Source organism: Geotrypetes seraphini, chromosome 3, assembly GCF_902459505.1.
Source record: "Geotrypetes seraphini chromosome 3, aGeoSer1.1, whole genome shotgun sequence".
Classification (NCBI taxonomy): domain Eukaryota; kingdom Metazoa; phylum Chordata; class Amphibia; order Gymnophiona; family Dermophiidae; genus Geotrypetes; species Geotrypetes seraphini.
The window spans coordinates 412,874,314-412,896,689 of record NC_047086.1 but is presented as its reverse complement, the minus strand read 5'-3'; the positions used below and the strand labels follow the sequence as shown (position 1 = coordinate 412,896,689).

The window sequence follows — 22,376 nt, the reverse complement described above, 5'->3', positions numbered from 1 at the left end:
ATTAGTGAGGACATGAAGGTTGCCAATCAAGTGGAGAAGGCTTCCTCCAGGGCAAGACAAATGATGGGGTGTATCCGCAGAGGTACCTGAAGTTATGATGCCGTTGTACAGAGCCATGGTGAGGCCTCACTTGGAGTACTGTGTTCAGTTTTGGAGACCACACTACCGAAAGGACGTGCTGAGGATCGAGTCGGTTCAGCAAACGGCCACCAGGATGGTCTTGGGGCTCAAGGATCTCATGTATGAAGAAAGACTAAAAAAATTGCGGCCAAATATGTTGTGAAGTGGAAGTTGTAATTCAGAACTCTCAAGGCCATCATGGAGTTCTGGTAGACTCTCCTGCCGAACCAGTCCACGGTCTTTCCCTCTCTATCAGGTGGGACGGAGGCATAGACCTGGGAGGGATGGGACCACTTCAGTGAGGACTCCACTAGCAGGGACTGGTGGGAGAGCTGAGAGCCGTCAAACCCCTTACGATGAACAGTGCGGTATCTAGTGTCCAACTTACCCGGCACTGCGGGGATCGAATAAGGTGTCTCGAGGCACCGTGCAAAGGTCTGGTCCAATAGCTTGTGTAAGGGAAGCTTTAGGGACTCTGCCGGTGGTTGAGGGAGGCGCATAGTCTCCAGGTATTCTTTCGAGAATTTGGACCCTGTATTCAGGGGGGATGTCCATGTCATCAGCCATCTGTCGAAGGAACGAGGAGAAGGACAGTTGGTCGGCCGTTGCAGGGCCTCGAGACGGGCTCGAAGAGGTCGAGGCCTCCGGATCCATTGGGGACAGGGATCGAGACAGTGAGAGAGATCCCATTGTGTCCTCGAGCTCCGGCATCAGTGGAGGAGTAGTGATCGGTGGTGAATACTCCAGGTATGCTTGCTTCCGATGAGGCGAGGCCTGCCTGGACGAGTGCCTCGAGGAGTGCCTCGATTGGTGATGCGGACTGTGTTGAGAGATCTGCCTCGATGGGCGAGGCAAGTAGGTCTTCGCTGAGGCCCCCAGATAGTGGATGGGGCTGGAAGCGGTCGATCGAAGCAGGGGTGGTTGCCGTAAAGGCTCAAACCCCATCGGGGTGATCGGTTCCAATGGAGGCACTCTTAAAGACTCTGCTCCTTGCATCGAGTGAATCGGCTCCAATGGAGGCACTCGCAAAGACTCTGCTCCTTGCATCGGTTCCAATGGAGGCATGGGCAAAGACTGCTCCTTGCGATGCATGCATTGTTGCCAGACCAGACACTCGCAGAGACTCTGCTCCCTGTTGAGAGTGTGTTCCCCGCTGAGGCACTGGAGGGGGCTCGACCTCGCGGGAGGCCTCCACGTGCCCAGGCTGGATTTGGGAAAGAAGCTGAGGCCCCATTGTGGTAAAGAGCTCGATGAATTGCTTCTGTAGCATGGTCTGGAACGAGGCCGGCAAGGATGAATCCGCATCTGAAATGGGACCACCTGCACGGGCCTCGCACTCCCTCGGAGCAGCATGTGAGTGCTTGGACTTTGAGGCCTTGGTCGCTTTCAACACTACTGGGGGGAATGGGCTGCTGAGCTACCTGACCTGAGGAGGTTGAGGAAGGCATCGCAGCAGGCACCGGAATCTGAGCCGGGACGAACGAGGCAGGCTTGATGAGACTTGGCGCCACAGAGGTGGTAGGCTGTGGAGTTGCGGATGATGTCGAAGGCGAAGGTCCCTTCATGGTCGACGGCTCCGTCGAGGACTCCATGAACAGTGATTCCCACAAAATGCAATGGCGCTTGAAAGCACATGTGGTGAGTGTAGAGCAAGGCCGGCATGATTTCGGGAGATGCTCAGGCCCGAGACACCGAACACAGCGTCGATGAGGGTCCGTTAACGAAATCGCGCGCTGGCACTTGTCACACTTTTTAAAACCGGTGATAGGCCGGGACATAGGCCGAAAAAGCTCCGCCGCAAGATCGAAGCCGCGGGGCTGCGGCCACGTGGCCTGCCTGGTCGAACGGAACGAAGAAATTTTTTTAAAAAAAATAAAACACGACGAAAATCAGTGATTAAGATCAAATAAAACCAAAACCGCGGACTTAGAAGGCACAAGTGAAGAAAACTTTGCGCAGAGAGTCGAAGGCGGACTTCTCGGCTCCGCGGAAAAGTAAGAACTGAGGAGACGTGCCCTGGTCTGGGCGGGAAGGCACTCGCGCATGCGCGGTGCGGGCGACTCGAAACTTCGAGTTTTCTTCAAGCAAGACTGCTTGTGAAGCGTCCGCATCGGGGCTCCATTGGATCACGTCACCCATTAGTAAGAATACCTGCCTGCTTGTCCTGGGATAATCTATATATCCCCAGATTTAGAAAAGGATGCAAAAAGAGCCGAATAAAGGACCCGGTGTGGATAACTAAAGAAGTGAAGAAAGTGATAGGAGATAAGAAACATTCATTCCGGAAATGGAAAAAGGACAAAACCAGGGAGAACTGGAAAGAACACAGGAAGCATCGATAAAAATGTCACCTCATGGTTAGAAGAGCAAAAAGAGAATATGAAGATAGGCTAGCCAGGGAAGCACAAAATTTCAAACCATTCTTCAGATATGTTAAAGGGAAGCAGCCGGCAAGGGAGGAGGTGGGACCGCTGAACGACGGAGATAGGAAAGGAGTGATGAAGGAGGAAAAAGAAGTAGCGGATAGGCTAAACATGTTCTTTTCGTTAGTATTTACAAAAGAGGACACATCCAACGTGCCGGAACCTGAAAAAATCTTCAAAGGAGAGCAAGCAGAAAAATTAACATCCATGGAGATAAGCCTTTAGAACGTATACAAGCAGATAGATAGATTAAAAACTGACAAATCTCCGGCCCCGGACGGAATCCACCCTAGGGTATTGAAAGAACTAAAGGAGGAAATAGCGGAACTACTACAGCAGATCTGTAATCTATCTCTGAAAACAGACGTGATCCCGGAGGATAGCTAATGTTATGCCCATCTTTAAGAAAGGATCGAGAACTGACCCGGGGAACTACAGACCAGTAAGTTTGACTTCGATTCCGGGGAAGATGGCGGAAGCGCTGATAAAAGAAAGCATCGATGAGCATCTAAAAAGGAATAAACTGATGAAAACAAGCCAACATGGCTTCTGCAAGGGAAGATCGTGCCTAATGAACTTATTGCACTTCTTCAAAGGAATAAACAAACGGATGGATAAAGGGGACCCCATAGACATTGTATACTTAGATTGCCAAAAAGCCTTTGACAAGGTACTCCATGAACAATTACTACGGAAACTGAAGAACCATGGGGTGGAAGGAGACATACACAGATGGATCAAAAATTGGTTGGTGGGTAGAAAGCAAAGGGTAGCAGTGAAGGGCCACTACTCGGACTGGAGGAGGGTCACGAGTGGTGTTCCGCAGGGGTCGGTACTCGGACCGCTGCTATTCAATGTATTTAGAAATGATCTAGAAACAGGGACGAAGTGCGAAGTAAAAAATTCGCAAACGACACCAAACTATTTAGTGGAGTTAGGAATAAAGAGGACTGCGAAGATTTACAAAGGGACCTGAACAAACTAGGAGAGTGAGCGACGAGATGGCAGATGAAGTTCAATGTAGATAAATGTAAAATCTTGCATGTAGAACACAGAAACCCGAGGTACAGCTATACGATAGGAGGGCTGGTAATGGGTGAAAGTACCCAAGAAAAGGACTTGGGGGTAATAATGGACAAGACAATGAAGCCGTCGGCACAGTGCGCAGCGGCCTCTAAGAAGGCGAATAGAATGCTAGGTACTATCAAGAAAGGAATTACAACCAGAACAAAAGAAGTTATCCTGCTGTTATATCGGGCGATGGTGCGCCCGCATCTGGAGTACTGCGTCCAATATTGGTCACCGTACCTTAAGAAGGATATGATGATACTCAAGAGGGTTCAGAAAAGAGCGACACGTTTGATAAAGGGTATGGAAAACCTTTCATATGCTGAAAGATTAGAGAAACTGGGGCTCTTTTCCCTAGAAAAGCGGATACTTAGAGGGGACATGATAGAGACTTACAAGATCATGAAGGGCATAGGGAAAGTGGAGAGGGACAGATTCTTCAAATTTTCAAAAACTACAAAAACAAGAGGGCATTCGGAAAAGTTAAGAGGGGACAGATTCAGAACCAATGCTAGGAAGTTCTTCTTTACCCAGAGGGTGGTGGACACCTGGAATGCGCTTCCAGAGGGTGTGATAGGACAGAGTATGGTATTGGGGTTCAAGAAGGGATTAGATAATTTCCTGAAGGAAAAGGGGATAGAAGGGGATAGATAGAGGTCCTGGACCTGATGGGCCGCCGTGAGCGGACTGCTGGGCATGATGGACCTCTGGTCTGACCCAGCAGAGGCACTGCTTATGTTCATTGTCGTGTTGCAGGCTTCAACTTTAATTTTCTTACAGACGGGTCATTCCATGTCAAGTGGACCAGAAGCCCACGCTCGACCCCCTTGAAATCCAAACAAATTTTACAGGGGTGTTGTCTAGGGTCTCAAATGAAACTCTGCAAAATTTTTGGAATCTATCTCAATTTTGTCAGGAGCTAGGGGTGGTTGAACAAAAGAAATCGATCCACTCCCATGCCTCGTGTGGCCTAAAACGCCAACTTTGCTTAAGCACTGCGGCAAAAGGAAACTACCTAGGAATCTGAAATTTTTCAGTTTGGTACAATACCTTGGGGCAAGATTCTGTGCCAAGTTTGAAATCTTTTGCGAATGTGCTTCCATTTCTACAAGTGAGCAAAGTAGGCAAAAAAATTCATGAACGAAAATTTTTGGCAAAGTTTGGCTCCATAGTGCTGCTGGTAGGTAAGTCAGCTGAGGGTACAACTATGAGGTACTTCCAAGATTTGCAATATGAGCCTTTACAGTGAAGTGAAGCTGAAAATATGACCATTCAAAAAATACAGCTTTATGCATTTATGCAAATTTTCATTGTTTTTCAGATTCAAATATCTCTAATGTGTAGGGTTTTTTTTGTTTTGTTTTTTATAATTTGAAAGTGCATGTTTTTTGCAACAGAAGCTATCCTGTTTCATCTTGGACCCGACCTTTCTTTGGTGAGAATTAAAGCTTCAAAGATAAGCATTAGTTGTATATGCGCACAAATGTTTAACACTGAAAAGAATTCATATTCAATAATTTAGTAAGTTTTAAATACTATAATAATAGCTTAATAAATAATTATATCTTATTTTATTCTTAATCTTAAAGTCTTAGCTTTAGTTTTGTGGTCACTGTTAGGGACTGCTTGTGCAAACATGTTTCACGACAAATGCTTTTTCAAGGCTGGGTTCTTATAAGGAAACACATCTAGATTAACAGAGCACACATAACCAAATACAGTATAATATAAAGCTCTCATACATAAAACATCTTTGCATATCATATGGGTATTCTATAAATATTTTCCTATCTAGTAGTGAAAACGCCGTTGATCTTGACCACAACTTTATGCAAGTAAAAATGGCGGCGGTTTGGGGATATGTGAGGGTGTCCTAATTTATTCCTCAGTTAGAATACACATGTATGGATATCTTTTGCTTCATGAGTAAATCAAGGAAAATTTTTATTGTTTACCTGCAATTACATCGCTTTCTTTTCCAGAGATAAATTAAAAAAGATTTGACATCAATGTGTGAACATTTCTTAAGAAATAACTGAATATTTCATGGGATGTCCAAATTATTTCAAATGACTGTATGTAAATCTATATATATATATATATATATATATAAAATCGGAGGTATGTATGTGTGTATGTGCCGCGATCACGCAAAAACGGCTTGACCGATTTGAACGAAACTTGGTATGCAGATCCCTCACTACCTGGGATGATATGTTCTGGGGGTCTCGCGGCCCACCTGCACACGTGGGCGGAGCTACAAGCAGAAAATCAGATTTCACCCATTCATGTCAATGGAAAAAATGTAAAAAGCTGCCATTCTCACAGTAATTCAAACACGGCTTGACCGATTTGAACGAAACTTGGTATGCAGATCCCTCACTACCTGGGGTGATATGTTCTGGGGGTCTCGCGGCCCACCTGCACACGTGGGCGGAGCTACAAACAGAAAATCAGATTTCACCCATTCATGTCAATGGAAAAAATTTAAAAAGCTGCCATTCTCACAGTAATTCAAAAACGGCTTGACCGATTTGAACGAAACTTGGTATGCAGATCCCTCACTACCTGGAGTGATATGTTCTGGGGGTCTCGAGGCCCACCTGCACACGTGGGCGGAGCTACAAACAGAAAATCAGATTTCACCCATTCATGTCAATGGAAAAAATGTAAAAAGCTGCCATTCTCACTGTAATTCAAAAACGGCTTGACCGATTTGAACGAAACTTGGTATGCAGATCCCTCACTACCTGGGTTGATATGTTCTGGGGGTCTCGCGGCCCACCTGCACACGTGGGCGGAGCTACAAACAGAAAATCAGATTTCACCCATTCATGTCAATGGAAAAAATGTAAAAAGCTGCCATTCTCACTGTAATTCAAAAACGGCTTGACCGATTTGAACGAAACTTGGTATGCAGATCCCTCACTACCTGGGGTGATATGTTCTGGGGGTCTCGCGGCCCACCTGCACACGTGGGCGGAGCTACAAACAGAAAATCAGATTTCACCCATTCATGTTAATGGAAAAAATTTAAAAAGCTGCCATTCTCACAGTAATTCAAAAACGGCTTGACCGATTTAAATGAAACTTGGTATGCAGATCCCTCACTACCTGGGGTGATATGTTTTGGGGGTCTCGCGGCCCACCTGCACACGTGGGCGGAGCTACAAACAGAAAATCAGATTTCACCCAATCATGTCAATGGAAAATATGTAAAAAGCTGCCATTCTCACAGTAACTAAAAAACGGCTTGACCGATTTGAACGAAACTTGGTATGCAGATCCCTCACTACCTGGGGTGATATGTTCTGGGGGTCTCGCGGCCCACAACTTTATGTTGCTTGCTCAAGGGTGGGTTCACCCAATAATTTATATGTTCTTGCTCCAGGAGGTGAAACTAAAATTGTTGTTTATAATCACGTTTTGCGTTAGTTGTATTGTATTCATTTTGTCAAATATTTCACATTATAATTTGAATATTGTACTTTTTATTAAGCTGTAAAAAAATAATTTCATTCACCACTATAAAGTATCTTTATTTGAATCCATTTACAGTGTTATTGCTATAATTAAATACCCGTGCAACGCCGGGGCATCAGCTAGTTAACTATAAAAATCTATGCATGCCAAAAAGCACAGTTACTTTCCGTAACAGGTGTTATCCAGGGACAGCAGGCAGATATTCTCACATGTGGGTGACGTCATCTACGGAGCCCCAGCGCGGACAGCTTTTCAAGCAAACTTGATTGAAGTTTCAAGTTTGCTACACTGCACCACGCATGTGCATGCCTTCTTGCCCACTAGAGGGCGCATCCCACCTCGTGGTCCTCAGTTCCATAACTAGCAAAGAAGCCATCCCCTGGGAGGCGGGCGGGTTGTGAGAATATCTGCCTGCTGTCCCTGGATAACACCTGTTACGGAAAGTAACTGTGCTTTATCCCAGGACAAGCAGGCAGCATATTCTCACATGTGGGTGACCTCCAAGCCAACCAAAAAAGGGCAGGTGGGAGGATGGCAATTTAGGAAAACAGATTACGTAACACCGACTGGCCAAACCGGCCGTCGCTTCTGGACAAAGTGTCCAGACAGTAGTGGGAGGTGAACGTATGAACCGAAGACCAAGTAGCAGCTTTACATATGTCCTCCATAGGAGTAGATCGGAGGAAAGCAACCGAAGCTGCCATCGCCCGGACCTTATGCCCCGTGACTCGACCCGGGAGGGTAAGACCAGCCTGAGCGTAGCAAAAAGAAATACAAGCAGCCAACCAGTTGGACAAGGTGCGCTTGGAAACAGGATGTCCTAAACGATTAGGATCAAAGGACAAAAACTATTGAGGAACCTTCCTATGAGACCTGGTACGTTGGAGATAAAAAGCCAACGCCCTCTTACAGTCAAGCGTGTGGAGCGCCGTCTCGCCAGGATGGGAGTGGGGCTTAGGAAAGAACACAGGAAGGACAATGGACTGATTGAGGTGGAAATCAGACACAACTTTAGGTAAAAATTTAGGATGGGTGCGGAGAACCACCTTGTCATGATGGAACACAGTGAAAGGCGGATCCGCAACCAAAGCTTGCAACTCACTAATCCGTCGAGCAGATGTGAGAGCAATCAGAAATACCACCTTCCAAGTAAGAAATTTCAGGAGAGACTTGTCGATAGGCTCAAAGGGAGGTTTCATCAGTTGAGCTAAGACAACATTCAAATCCCAAACGACAGGAGGAGGCTTCAGAGGGGGACAAACATTGATTAGACCCTTCATGAAACGCGTCACCAGAGGATGAAGCGAAAGAGAACGTCCATCCAAGTGCCGATGGAAAGCCGAAATGGCACTGAGATGTACCCGGACAGATGTCGTCTTCAGGCCGGAATTAGACAAATGTAACAAATAGTCCAGTACCGAAGACACCGGGACCGAATCCGGATCCAGATGACGCGAGGAACACCAGGAGGAAAACCTGGTCCATTTCTGGGAATAACAAAGCCTGGTCGAGACCTTGCGCGAGGCTTCCAAAACTTCCCGCACCGACTGAGAAACCCGAACCGAAGTCAAGGGGAAAGGAACCAAGCTGTCAGGTGTAACGACTGAAGATTGGGATGCAACAGCGAACCCCGACTCTGAGATAGCAGAGAGGGAAACACAGGTAGAAGCAGAGGCTCCCTAATACTGAGTTGAAGAAACAGGGAGAACCAGTGTTGACGAGGCCACCGAGGCGCAATGAGAATCATAGTGGCTCTGGATGATTTGAGACGAACCAACATCCTCAAGATCAGGGGAAAAGGAGGAAACGCATAAAGGAACCTCCCTCCCCAGTCGAGAAGAAAGGCATCCACTTCTAGACGGTCCGGGGAGTACATCCGAGAACAATACAGGGGTAGTTTGCGAGTCTCCGGGGAGGCAAACAGATCCACCTGTGGAGTCCCCCAGCGGTCGAAGACCTCGCGCAGGACTCTGGAGTTGAGTGACCACTCGTGCGGCTGGAGAAGCCGACTGAGTTTGTCTGCCAAGCAGTTCTGTTCCCCCTGGATATAGACCGCCTGTAGGAAGATGTTCTGGGAGATCGCCCATTTCCAAAGGCGCAGAGCTTCCCGGCAAAGGGACCAAGAGCCTGTCCCACCTTGCTTGTTCACATAATACATGGCCACCTGGTTGTCCGTTCGCACGAGGACTACCTGATCACGGAGCAGGTGGCAGAATGCTCGAGCCGCCAGAAAGATGGCGCGAAGCTCCAACACATTGATGTGACAGCGTCGGTCCTCCGCCGACCACAGGCCCTGGGTCCGCAGACCGTCGAGGTGGGCCCCCCACGCGTACTCCGAGGAGTCCGTGGTCAGAACCTTGCGATGTGGAGGGACGAGAAAGAGCAAACCCCCGGAAAGATTCGAAGAGTCGGTCCACCAACGGAGCGAGCGTCTCAAAGAAGGAGTCACCGTTATGCAAGAAGAGACAGGATCGCACTCCTGGCGCCACTGAGAGGCCAGAGTCCACTGAGGAATTCTCATGTGCAGTCTGGCGAACGGAGTGACGTGGACCGTAGAAGCCATGTGGCCCAGAAGCATCATCATGCGCTGAGCCGACACCACCGGTAACTGAGAGATCAGGCGGCCCAACCGAACCAGAGCCTCCAACCGAGGAGGAGGGAGGAATGAACGGAGGCGAACAGTGTCCAGCACTGCGCCTATAAACTGAAGTGATTGGGTCGGGTATAACTGTGACTTGGGAAAGTTCACCTCGAACCCTAGTCGTTGAAGGAAGGCGATAGACTGTAGGGTCGCTGAGATAACTCCTTCCCTGGTCGGGGCCTTGATCAGCCAATCGTCCAGGTAAGGGAAGACCTGAAGCCCCCGAGACCTCAGGGCTGCAGCGACTACCACCATACACTTCGTGAAGACTCGAGGGGACGAAGCCAGGCCGAAGGGGAGGACCCTGTACTGCAGGTGTAGCTCGCCTACCTGGAACCGTAAGAATTTGCAGAAGGCGGGATGCACCGGAACATGGGTGTACGCTTCCTTCAGGTCCAGGGAGCACATCCAGTACCCGTCCTCCAAGAGAGGATACAATATCGGAAGTGACAACATCCGGAACCTCTCCCGGACCAGGAACTTGTTGAGCTTCCTGAGGTCTAGAATGGGACGCAAGTCCCCGGTCTTTTTTGGGACCAAAAAGTAACGGGAGTAAAACCCCCGCCCCCGCTGGTCGGGGGTACAGGTTCCACCGCCCGAAGCCTCAATAAGGCCCTGGCCTCGGCCATGAGGATGGGGAGCTGGGTCCGATTGTATGGGCAAGCCCCCGGTGACTGTTCCGGCGGCGCAGAGCAAAAGTTGAGAGAATAGCCCTCGGAGACGGTCCGGAGCACCCAAGCGTCGGATGTTATCTCGGTCCAGTCCGCGTAAAAGGACCGGAGTCGACCCCCTATGGGAAGGGGGTCCGGCGCGATCGCGGAGGGGGGCCGGCCCCATCCGCCTAGCCCGTCAAAAGGACGGCGCTGGCTTGGCAGGACCCTGCGCTGGAGTTTTGGTTTGTCCCCCTCTGCCCTGTCGAGGGGGGCGCCGAGGCGGTGGCCTAGAAAAAGCCGGGGTCGACTTTTGAGGGTACCGCCTCGGGGGAGGCCGGAAAGGTTTCTGCGGCGTGGCTCGAGGTTTCGGACGGACCAAGGAGGCCAACGAGCGCTCCTGTTTCGAGAGCCGTTTGGTCGCCGCCTCCAGGGATTCATCAAATAATTCGGACCCCACGCAAGGTAAGTCCGCAAGGCGTTCTTGCAGGTTTGGGTCCATATCGAGGGTGCGTAGCCACGCCAACCGGCGCATAGCTACCGCAAAAGCCGACACCCTCGATACCAGCTCAAACGTATCGTACACCGCATGAAAAAGGTACAAACGCAATTGAGACAGGTTGGACATAAACCTGTCGAACCCTTCCTTGCGGGAGTCCGGCAAGGCTTCACGATATTGGGGCAGATCCTTTACCATGCCACGCAGATAGGATGAAAAGGTAAAGGCATAATTTAAAATCCTGGTTGCCATGAAGGAATTCGCATAGAGGCGACGACCAAACTTGTCAAGGGTCCGACCCTCCCTGCCGGGCGGGACCGCCGCAGAAACTCGGGAGGGTTGCGTCTTTTTGAGCGCAGACTCGACCAGTAGGGACTGGTGGGAGAGTTGAGCCTTCTCAAAACCCTTGGGTGGAATCGTCCTGTCTTAGACGGCACCGCTGTGACTGTAAGAGGTGAAGTCAGGTTCTTAAGTAAGGTCTGATGAAGGACCTTATTCAAGGGCAGCCGAGGGGATTCCCTTGGGGGAGTGGGAAGGTCCTGCTCCTCGAGGAACTCTTTAGTATATTGAGATCCAGCCATGAGGTCCAGACCTAAGGCACGCGCCATGTCCTGCACAAAGCTGGAGAAGGAGGACGGTCTGGCAGGCGGCGAGGGAGTTCTCGACCTCTCCGCCGAACAGAAGGGGGAAGCCTCGTGAGAATATCGTGGCTCCCTACTGGACCCCGAGCCCCATGAGGCCAGATCTAATGGTCTCGAGGGGGTCGGGGAACGTCTCCGCCTCGAAGAACCCCTGGGAGACGTCCCAGGTGTCCGAGGGACCGAGGCACGCCCCCTTTTCCTCGGCGAGGAGTCACGAGAACCCCCTCTCGCAGGGGAACGGAGAATCCTCGGGTTATCGAGGCGAAGCTCCGAGACCCGCAAGGCCTCGCCCCCGAGCGGCGAGGAGCAACCACGTCGCCGAGGAGAGCCTCGCGAACGCTTAGGCTTCCTCGGGCAATGCCTCGCCCGAGGCTGGCCCAAGGGCAAGGAACCCCGGGAGGACCTCGAGGAGGAGGAGGAGGAAATCCGTCTCACTCTGCGTACCTTGTCCCGGGGCCGTACGCTGCTCTCAGGCGGGGCCCCCGAGGCCGAGGTCGAGGTCGGTGGTGCCCCGGTACCCGGGACCGAGGGAGTCGAGACCGAGGTCGCCAAGGTCGGTGCCCCCGAGGTCAAAGTAGTCGAGGTCGCAGCCCGCTGCAGTTGTTCGAGGGCGCCAGACAGCTCCGAGGAAATCAATGCTCGGAGCAGGTCCTGGAACGCCGGAATCCCGACCATGGTAGGCAGGTCCGAGGCCGGGGGATGCTCCCTGGAGGGCGACCTCGGTCTCGAGTATTCCCTCGGGGCATTAGTGGCCGGAGTCCTTGGCGGGGCCGAGGACGACCCACCCGCCGCAGAGGAGCTCGAGGATGGCTTCTTCGATGACCCTGGAGTCGGGGATGGAAAAGAGGACTTACCCGAGGCAGGTTTGGTCGCAGGCGTCGGCTTCGAGGTCGAGGGACGCGGCGAAGCCGAAGGCGCCGAGGTCAAGGCCGGGGCCGACGTCGAGGCCTTCCCGGGCGCGGAGTCAACTGCGAAAAGCTCTGCCATCCTGGCGCGGCGTTGACGGAGCACTCTGGCCTGAAAAGTGGAGCACCGATCGCAGGAATCAGTCAGATGCTCGGGTCCAAGGCAGAGCAAGCACCACTGGTGGGGGTCAGTGATGGATAGTAACTGCTCACACCGGGTGCACTTTTTGAAACCCGTCAAGGGACGGGACATGAAAATCGAACCGACCGACAAGGAGGCCGAGTCGCGGCTCACGGGAGCCCCCGGAGCCGACGGAAAAACTTTTTTTTTTTTTTTTTTTTGATTCAAAGACGTAGAAAATTAAAAGAAAGAGAAAGCAAGTACCACGACCGAAGAAAAAAACACCGGACGCGGCGACAGAAGGCAAAAATATCAGAGCTCAAATTCCACAGGGCTTCTGGCTCCGCGGAAAAAACTGAACTGAGGACCACGAGGTGGGATGCGCCCTCTAGTGGGCAAGAAGGCATGCACATGCGTGGTGCAGTGTAGCAAACTTGAAACTTCAATCAAGTTTGCTTGAAAAGCTGTCCGCGCTGGGGCTCCGTAGATGACGTCACCCACATGTGAGAATATGCTGCCTGCTTGTCCTGGGATAAAGCAGGTGTACTCGTACACAAAATGTGTACTTTCTCTGGAGTAATCTTCACAACAGAAGTATGCATATACTTTTATATGAAGAAATCCAGTAAACTCTGCAAAAGTTGTGCACATACTTTCTACTCATACCTACAGTTATAAGTTACTCCCTGAATAACCTTCTATTGAAAAGAAAAACCAGGGCTATAGATCTCTTATGTACCCAACTGCTACTACTCTTTCTGATTGCTGTACATGTGCAATGAAGCAGGGAAACTGAAGACTGCCAGTGCTATTACACCATTTCCAACACCTCCTGCTGAAAGAATATGGGACTGCAGGATCTAATTTCATTTGGAATTAATATTCCACTTAGCCAAATAACCAGTACAAGAGGTATCACAACAATAAATAAAATTACAAGAATTAAAACAAACACAGAAGATCTAAAAGAGAAGAAAGTGTAAAGATTAGTTGTTGGTATGGCTGGACATTTTCTTTATTATTGATCTTTCCATTTAAAATAACATAACCTATAACCATCTGTGGCGTTCTTCAAACCCCGCACTGCTCCCTGTGACCCTGGGCAACTCACTTAATCCTTCACTGCCCAGATACATTAGGTAGACTGTGAGCCCACCAGGACAGATAGGGAAAATGCTTGAAGTACCTGTATGTAAACCGCTTTGAGTGTGGTTGTATAGCTACAAAAAGATGGTATACAAGTCCCAATCCCCCTTTTCATATAGTCAAGTATTTGTAAACACAGCAAGGCCTAGAAGTCAAAACACTACTGCTTATTATAACCATTCCTGGCATCCATCTAATAGCCCAACCAACTCAGCACTCATCTATCTTACAATAAGGATTTATAAAAATAATCATAATAGTAACAAGACCCCTATAGCCCAAATACAACAGTTCTCCATCAGTGCAATAACCCAACTAATCCCAAACAACTTGAACAGGAGCCCTACTTAGCCCATTAATAGGATTCACAGGTTCGAAAGGTCCTCACTGCCACTGCTACTTGCTGTAGTATAGAAGCCTAATGGTTAAACCTGAGCTCATGGCTAGGATTCAAATCCTCCAACTGATTCTCCTTGAGATCTTGGGTAGGTCACATCACCATCCATTGCCTTGGGTTCAAGTAGATGTCGGTAATTAAACAAGAAAAACCAAAATACTAATTTCTTCATGTGCTACCCCATTTTCTCCTGTCTCTTACCTGATAGAGGATAGTATTTTCTGTATCTGCCAAGTATCCAACACACTGCTTCACTTGTACAAGTCCAATAATTTTTTTCACTTTAAAGAAGATATCAGGACATCTGAAAAGAAAGAGTTGAATGTGGTCAACAGAATAGAACCAAGACTAGACCATTTTTAACGGATGCCCTCTTGTTGCCATAGGTCCTGTAAGGAAAAGGATGTCTTCTTCCACCTCAATATGTTACTGGCCGTATTGAGGTGGAAGACATCCTTTTCCTTACAGGACCTACGGCAACAAGAGGGCATCCGTTAAAAATCAAGGGTGGGAGATTTCATGGTGACATTAAGAAGTATTTCTTCACTGAAAGAGTGGTTGATCGTTGGAATGATCTTCCACTTCAGGTAGTTGAGGCCAACAACGTGCTCGATTTTAAGAAAAAATGGGATAAACATGTGGGTTCATTTTGAGGAAGTGCTTAGGGGGGAGGGTTCTTCGAGTGGGCAGTTTTTCACCACTTTCTGGGTAAAAAAGAACTTCCTTAAGTTTGTACGGAATCTATCCCCCTTTAACTTTAGAGAGTGCCCTCTCATTCTCCCTACCTTGGAGAGGGTGAACAACCTGTCTTTATCTACTAAGTCTATTCCCTCCATTATCTTGAACATTTCAATCATGTCCCCTCTCAGTCTCCTCTTTTCAAGGGAGAAGAGGCCCAGTTTCTCTAATCTCTCACTGTACAGCAACTCCTCCAGCCCCTTAACCATTTTAGTCGCTCTTCTCTGGACCCTGTCAAGTAGTACTATGTCCTCCTTCAAATACGACGACCAGTGTTGGACGCAGTATTCCGGCACTGGTACAGCGGCATGATAACCTTCTCCGATCTGTTTGTGATCCCCTTCTTAATCATTCCAAGCATTCTGTTTGCCCTGTTCGCTGCATTTGTCTCTTTCCAGGGGGGTCTTTCCGGGTACTGCACCAGACATCCTGTATTCGTGTACAAGATTTTTCTTACCGACATGTATCACCTTACACTTATACACGTTAAACTTCATTTGCCATGTCGTGGCCCATTTCTCAAGCGTGTTTATGTCCTGTTGCAGGTCTTCGCAATCCTCCTGCGTCTTCACTACTCTGAATAACTTCATATCGTCTGCAAATTTAATCACCTCACTCATCGTTCCAATTTCCAGGTCGTTTATAAATATGTTGAAGAGCACAGGCCCAAGCACCGAATCCTGCGGCACTCCACTCGTGACACTTTTCCAGTCCGAGTATTATCTTCACCCTATATAACACTTATATTACATATTTATACATTAATATCACGCATATGTGTATTATGTTCATTTACATTCTACTTATTTACATGCACATTACCAGTTTTGTGTACTATGTTCGTCCTGATAAGTCTAGTTATCTGTATTTTAGTTATCATATCCTCAAGCTTTCTTGGTATGTCTATTGTTTACCCTATCGGAGGAGAGTGTGGTGCAGTGGTTAGAGCTACATACTCCAGTATTCTCCCCAGAAATTTTTTCCAGCCGGGTGGCATGAAAAAGTAGCCTGGTGGGGCAGGACGGGGAAATTTGGTGGTGGGGAAAATTAAATGTGTACTATTTTTATTAGTTATTATTTTCCAATGCTCAATATGACTTCCTTTTTTAAAGTTTGACACTTGTGCCAGAATATTTTTACTAAATTTAAGAAGTATCTAATTCTAGAAGTGAATAATTAGATATTTGCCCTCTTTAAAATGGTATAGAGTAGTGATGCCCGATTCAGGGAAAAAAATTTTGATTCGATTCAGCCTATTGAATCGATTTTTCGATTTGATTTTCCTGCCAATTGGGTGGTTTTTCCAAACATCCTGATGGGTTTATTTTATAGCCTCTTCACCTCCTTTGCCCTCTCCTACCCACACTGGTCCTGTGGTGTAAACAAAATAAACAAACAAAAAATTATTTTCCTCTCTCTGTTAAATCCTAGCTCACGTTCGCAGTCTAACACCAGCTCTGGAAGGATACACATTTCAAATATGACATACTGTAACAAAACAGAAAATAAAATTATTTTTCCTACCTTTTGTTGTTTGGTCATTTTTCAAATCATGTTGGTCTGGTTGTCTTCTGATCAAGCTCTTTCTACGTGCTAACCATCCATCTTCCATCTCTGTCCTCCCCTTCTGTTTCCCTTTCCTTCCCCAGAGGTCTGGCATCTTTCCTTTTGTTTATCTCCATCCCCCCGCAGCTGCAGCAATGGACACCACCATCCACAGATCCACCATCTCTCCTTTTCTCAACTACCCTTTCATCTAGCATCTCTCTTCTGTATCCTTGTCCCTATTCTCCTTTCCAGTACTGTACCCCTTGTGTTCCTGTTCTTATGCTCCCTCCATGCCCAGCATCTTATCTCTCCCCATATCCAGCTTCTTCTTTCTCTCTTCCTTACTTCCTCTATCCCCTTCCCTAGGTAAAGGCTTTCTCCTATCTCTCCTGCCATCCTGCAACCTGCCCACCTACTTTGGAGCAGTATCTGTCCCTCTTATACCCTTCCCCTTGTAGTCTTGCATTTCTCTCTCCCTCTCTCCATTAGTCCAGCACCTCTCCTCTGCTTTCCTCCCCCTCTTTTTGGTTTGGTCTCTCTCTTCCCTTCACCCCAGGTCAGGCATCTCCCCTCCCCTCTCTTACTCCCTCCTCCTCCCTCTGTACAGGCCTGCCTCCTGCCGCAAAGGCACTCTTCCTCCTCCTCCCTCTGCACAGGCCTGCCTCTCCGCCACAAAGGCCTACTCCCCTCGTAAAGGCCTACCCTCCCATCGCCAAGGCCTGCTCCCCCCAGCTTCCCCGCGTTTACCTTAAGCTAATACAGCAGCCTGAAGGATTGCTGGTGCTATAGCGATTCCTAAAGCTGCCGTCATCCTCAGTGGCACGTTTCCTCTGCCGCGATCCTGACCCTGACGTCAGACGAGGGGTGGGACTGTAGCATAAAGAACGTGCCACTGAGGACGACGGGCAGCTGCAGGGATCGCTATAGCACCAGCGATCCTGCAGGCTACCGTATTAGCTTAAGCCAGTAAAAGCGAGGAAGCTGGGGAAACATTCAGGCCTTTCCGACTCACCCTCCCCCCTCAAGCAGGAGCGGACGGCCAGCAAGAGGCAGCGCTGCCGCTCCTGCTTTATGAAGGCACGGGGGAAAGAGTTGGCCTTCGAATCAGGAGGCCGATTTTTCTTAAAATTGAATCGATTCACCTGATTCGAATCAGTGAATCGATTCGAATCGTGAATACGGCAGCACTAGTATAGAAATGCATTAATGAAGTCATTAGGTTCAATCTAGCCATCTATTTCTGCATGAATTTAAATAACTTAAAAATTAAAATTAAAAAAAAGATAAATATAGTTCATCCAGTCATACAAGAAATGGCTCTATAGCACCTCTAATAATGTTTTGATCACTAGGTTCTTTCCTGAGGTCTCACTGAGGATATGAAATAGATGCGATTCCCACTTCCAGACCTCTTCCACCTAATTTATGGAGAAGTGTTACTGAGCCTTGAAGGAGACCTATGTGATTGCACTATAGCAAAATTAAAAAGTAGCAGATAAAGATCAAAGTGAGAGCTAGGGCAAAACAGTTTAGGTAAAGATGCAGGTAATAATTAGCAATGTATTCAAAATATTTTATTTTTATTTGCTTATAATGTCATTTGAAAGCTGCTTGATGTTAATACTTTAATTTAATTCTTCATACTGCGGGGGGGGGGGACAACACCACTTACGTCAACAGTAAAGTTAGAATAGGGTCATTAAATCCAGTGACGTAGTTAGTATATATGACAGCCAGTGCTGTTCATTTTTTTAACAACCCTCTCCTCTATATAAAAAAGTTATTTTTAGTAATAATCCATGAGTCACACAACGAGGGTGTACCTAGGAAAAGGCAGCATCTTAAACACTGCAGTGAGCACTAGAACACCAACACACGCATTGTAAAACTAAACAAACCAGATCCTACACAGTCAATTGATCCTGTACAGTCGATGCTAACAGAAAGCCTTGTCCTTTTCATACACACAGACCACAGAAACACCCTCGCCCAATATAGAATAATCACAAACTATAAATAGAAATATGAAGACAAAAGTTAAAACAAAATTGCCAAGAAATCAGACTGCAACACCACAGAAACAGTGACGCGTCCCCTAATACTGTGCAAAATATAAAAACAGTAGATGTAAATTTGAAAAAACTGCTACATAACACTCACCACTTTACAAATTAACAAATAGAAATAAGACAAATAATGAGAAACAAGAAAATACCATTTTATTGGACTAATCCATTTTTCAATTAGCTTTCAGAGGCCAAATCTTTCTTCAGTATACTACTGTTATGGTATCCTGTCCTGACCTGAGGAAAGGATGTTTAGTCCCCCCAAAATTGCCTTATTTCCATTTCCTATTTATAAACTTTTATCAATACAGTTACAATACTACTTGATTCTACATAAAGCAACAAAAATAAATTTTCTTTCTACCTTTTGTTGTTTCTGCTTTAATCATCTTCTCTTTGCTCTCTTCTTTCTGGTCAGTGTTTGTCCTCTCTCCCTTCCATGCAAAGTCTGTATTCTCTTTGCCCCTTCCACCCAGCCTCTGCCCTGTCTCTCTCTAGCCCATCCATCTACTGTCCACCCTCTCTCTGCCCCTTGCATTCACTGTCCACCCTCTCTGCTCTTTCCATTCAGTGTCCGCCCTCTCTCTCTTCCATATGTCATCTTCCATATGTCCCTTCAATAAACTGTATATCCTGTGCCCTTTCTCTCATTTGTACATTATTCATTTCAGCTTCACCCCTCTCCATTTTTTTGTCTCCACCCCCTCCCCTATGCTCTGGCATATCTCTTCTCCTTACCTTCCTTCCTTCCTTTCCACTCCACCCCATGCCCTGGCATCTCTCTCCTCTCCTATCTCTCCCTCCTTCTCTGGCACCTCCTCTCCTTTCTTTCCCTCTGGTCTGGCATTTTATGTCTCCTTAGTTTCTCTTCCCTCATGCCCTGGCATCTATCTCCTCTCCTTCCATCTCCCCCTCCATTATCTGGCATCTCTTCTCCTTCCTTCCTTTCACCTGATCTGGCATCTGTCTCCTCCCCCCTATATGCCTTGACATCTCTCCCTCCCCCTCCATGGTCTGGCAGCACCTTTCCTTTCCCTCCCTCCCATGGTCTTGGCATCTCTTTCCTCTCCCTCCCGTGGTCTTCCTTCTCCCCTCTCTCCTCCCAAATGGGTGCAGCAGTAGCACTTCTCTTCACCCTCCCTCATTGGGTGCAGAAGCACTTCTCTTCCCCCTCCCTCCCAAAAAAATTGGGTGCAGCAGCAGCAACATTTCTCTTCCCCCCCAATTGAGTGCAGCAGCATTTGTCTTCACCCTCCCCTCATTGGGTGCAGCAGCAGCATTTCTCTTCCCATCCCTCCCCAAACTGGGTGCAGCATCAGCATTTCTCTTCCCATCCCTCCCATCTCACACACCCGTCGGCAGAGTCGCTACAGACTAAGGCAAGTTGTGAGCTTCCCTCCATCGTTGACCTATCTTCCATAGGTTAGCAACTGAGGGAAGCTTACAACTTGCTGCTCTTGCTTGCTTCGGGCTTTCCTCGTTGCCGGGTCCTACTTCGCGGAAACAGAAAGTAGGCAGGACCTGGCAGCGAGGAAGGCCTGAAGCAAGCAAGAGCAAGTTGTAAACTTCCCTCCATCGCTGACCTGTCTCCCGCCTTAGCCTGTAGTGAACTCATGCATCAGCAACAAGATCTTGAATTTCACCTTGCTTTCAATTGGGAGCCAGTGTAACTTTTAGTAGTGGGGGTGGCACTCATCTGCCTCGATTTTCCTTGCAGAAATCTTGCTGCTGCATTTTGCACTATTTGGATCTGTCTGATCATGTACTTCAGAATGCCCAGCAGGATTACATTGTAGTAGTCGAAGAGTGAGAGTGCCAGGGACACTACAATGGACATTGCTTGATGGGTGAGGTAGGGTTTCAAGTTTTTTAAAAATTTGATAAAACCGCTAGTCATACATTCTAAGCATTTGACAATTAAAAAATTAAAATGGGGAGCAATTAACAAACTTAATTAGTGACACAACAGTACTTACATGGAAACAACAGGATGTTAGGGAGAAATACAATTTTAAAAGAAAAGGAAAGAATTAAGGTTAAAAACAAGAGGGAAATGAGAGGGATATCAGTGTTGAATATAAGTAAGGCAGAATCTGGCATGGAAGGATCCAGAGATCATTTAGCAATCATAAGCATCTTTAAATAAAAAGCTTTTAAGACTGCCCTTAAATTTATCTAAATTTTTCTCAGACCTTAAAATGTGATGGTAACAGATGCCATATTGTAGGGGCTATTGTGGCGAATGAAGTTGCCCTATGTGTACTAACGATTTTTAAGGACGGGACATAAAGAATAGAGTTTGCCACAAGCATTTTTTGTGATACATTAGATGTGTAGTGTCATGTGTAGGTTTGGGCTCAGCCATATTCCTAGGTATCTCACCTCCCTCTCACCCAAGGCCAGCCAAAGGGAGACTGTAGGAGCTGTGCCTAGTCCTGAGCACATGGTAGAACAGTCCTGAGCACATGGCAGAACACTGAGCAGAGCAGGGAGCAGAGAGTGTGCTAGCAGGAAGGAGCTGAGAGAGGAGCAGAGAAGGCGGTGCTAGCAGGGGAAGAGGCGAGAGCTAACTCCGCCCACCCCCGACGTCACCAGCCAAACTCCCCCCATAAAAGGGGATGAGCCAACGGCAGAGAGTCCACAGTGCAAGGCCAGCCGAAGGGAGACTGTAGGAGTTGTGCCTAATCCTGAGCAAATGGCAGAACAGTGAGCGGAGCAGGGAGCAGAGAAGGGAGCAGAGAGTGTGCTAGCAGGAAGGAGCAGAGAAGGCAGTGGTAGCAGGGGAAGAGGCGAGAGCTAACTCCATCCACACCCGACGTCACCAGCCAAACTCCCCCCATAAAAGGGGACGAGCCAACGGCGCGCAGCCATTCGAGAGCGCCTTTGCGAGGGGCCTCAAGAAGGGCCTCTAGGAAAGGCTCCGGATAACCGCCAAGATAAGGTTTTAACACATAACAAGGCGGAGTACAACCACCAGGCACATACAACTAGCTATTTAACCTTTAGACTATCTTTTAAACTTTCTATCCAACTTTCAAACCAGGCAGACCTTTCTATCTAGCCAATAAGCAGGCAGACCTCTCTAACTAAGCAACAGCCAGACCTTACCAGTCACTCTATCCTTCAAACTTTCAAACTATTTAACAGGCAGCCCTTTCTAGCCAACTAACAAACAGGCAGACTAAACTAACAATTAACTAACTAACTACCTTTATCCTTCCAACTTTCAAACTCTGACAGGCAGACTTTCATACTATCTAACAGCCAGACCTTTCTAGCTCACTAACGATCAGGCAGACATAACTAACTAACAAATATCTAAACTAACAAAAAATATATATATATATATATATTTGAAAATGGCAGGAAGAACAAGAAGCAACAGGGCTACAATCAAGACCAGCAGCCCAGTCACCGAAGGGATCCAGGGGATGGCCACAGTCCACGTACAGATGGAAGGAGAGCCAGGATGGAGGACAGAGGTCTCTGTACAGACCGAGGCCATCCCCAAGCAGATGACTACAGTCTCCACACAGACAGAAGAGATGGATCAGCTAGTCGGAGACATCTTGCAGGAGCTGAGGAGCCTGAGAGAGGAGGTAAAGCGCTTGAGAAGCATCCGAGAGGACGAGGCCTTCATCGAAGGAGTCATCCAGGAGTTGTCCCAGGTCACCGAGCAAGAGCCAGACAAGACCATCCTCAGGACGCCCAAACTGTCCGAACCTGCAACACTGAAACCAACGATTGGGGTACAAGAAGAGGCTGGAGACGCTAACTCCTGGCAGCTGGTAACTTCCTCCACCGGCAAACGTAGAAGACCTTCCTCTTCCTCTGTCTCTTTCTCTCGTTCACAGGGCAGTTTAACATTGACCCCACTAATCACCTTGAGGAACAGATTCCAGCTGTTACAGGAGGAACCTGCCAATGAGG

The 22,376-nt window shown here is 47.9% G+C and overlaps 1 protein-coding gene across 2 annotated transcripts in view; it reads right to left on the bottom strand.

Moving 5' to 3' along the window:
* Positions 1-22,376, bottom strand: part of PEX6 (peroxisomal biogenesis factor 6) — a 369,373-nt gene that overhangs the window by 290,239 nt on the left and 56,758 nt on the right. For both annotated transcript variants that reach the window (XR_004538689.1, XM_033936158.1), the window contains exon 4: positions 14,296-14,398. Coding sequence is in view for 1 of the 2 variants with exons in the window: in XM_033936158.1 (XP_033792049.1) it covers positions 14,296-14,398 (103 nt within the window). In the remaining variant the exon portion in view is untranslated. The remainder of the gene's footprint in view (positions 1-14,295; positions 14,399-22,376) is intronic.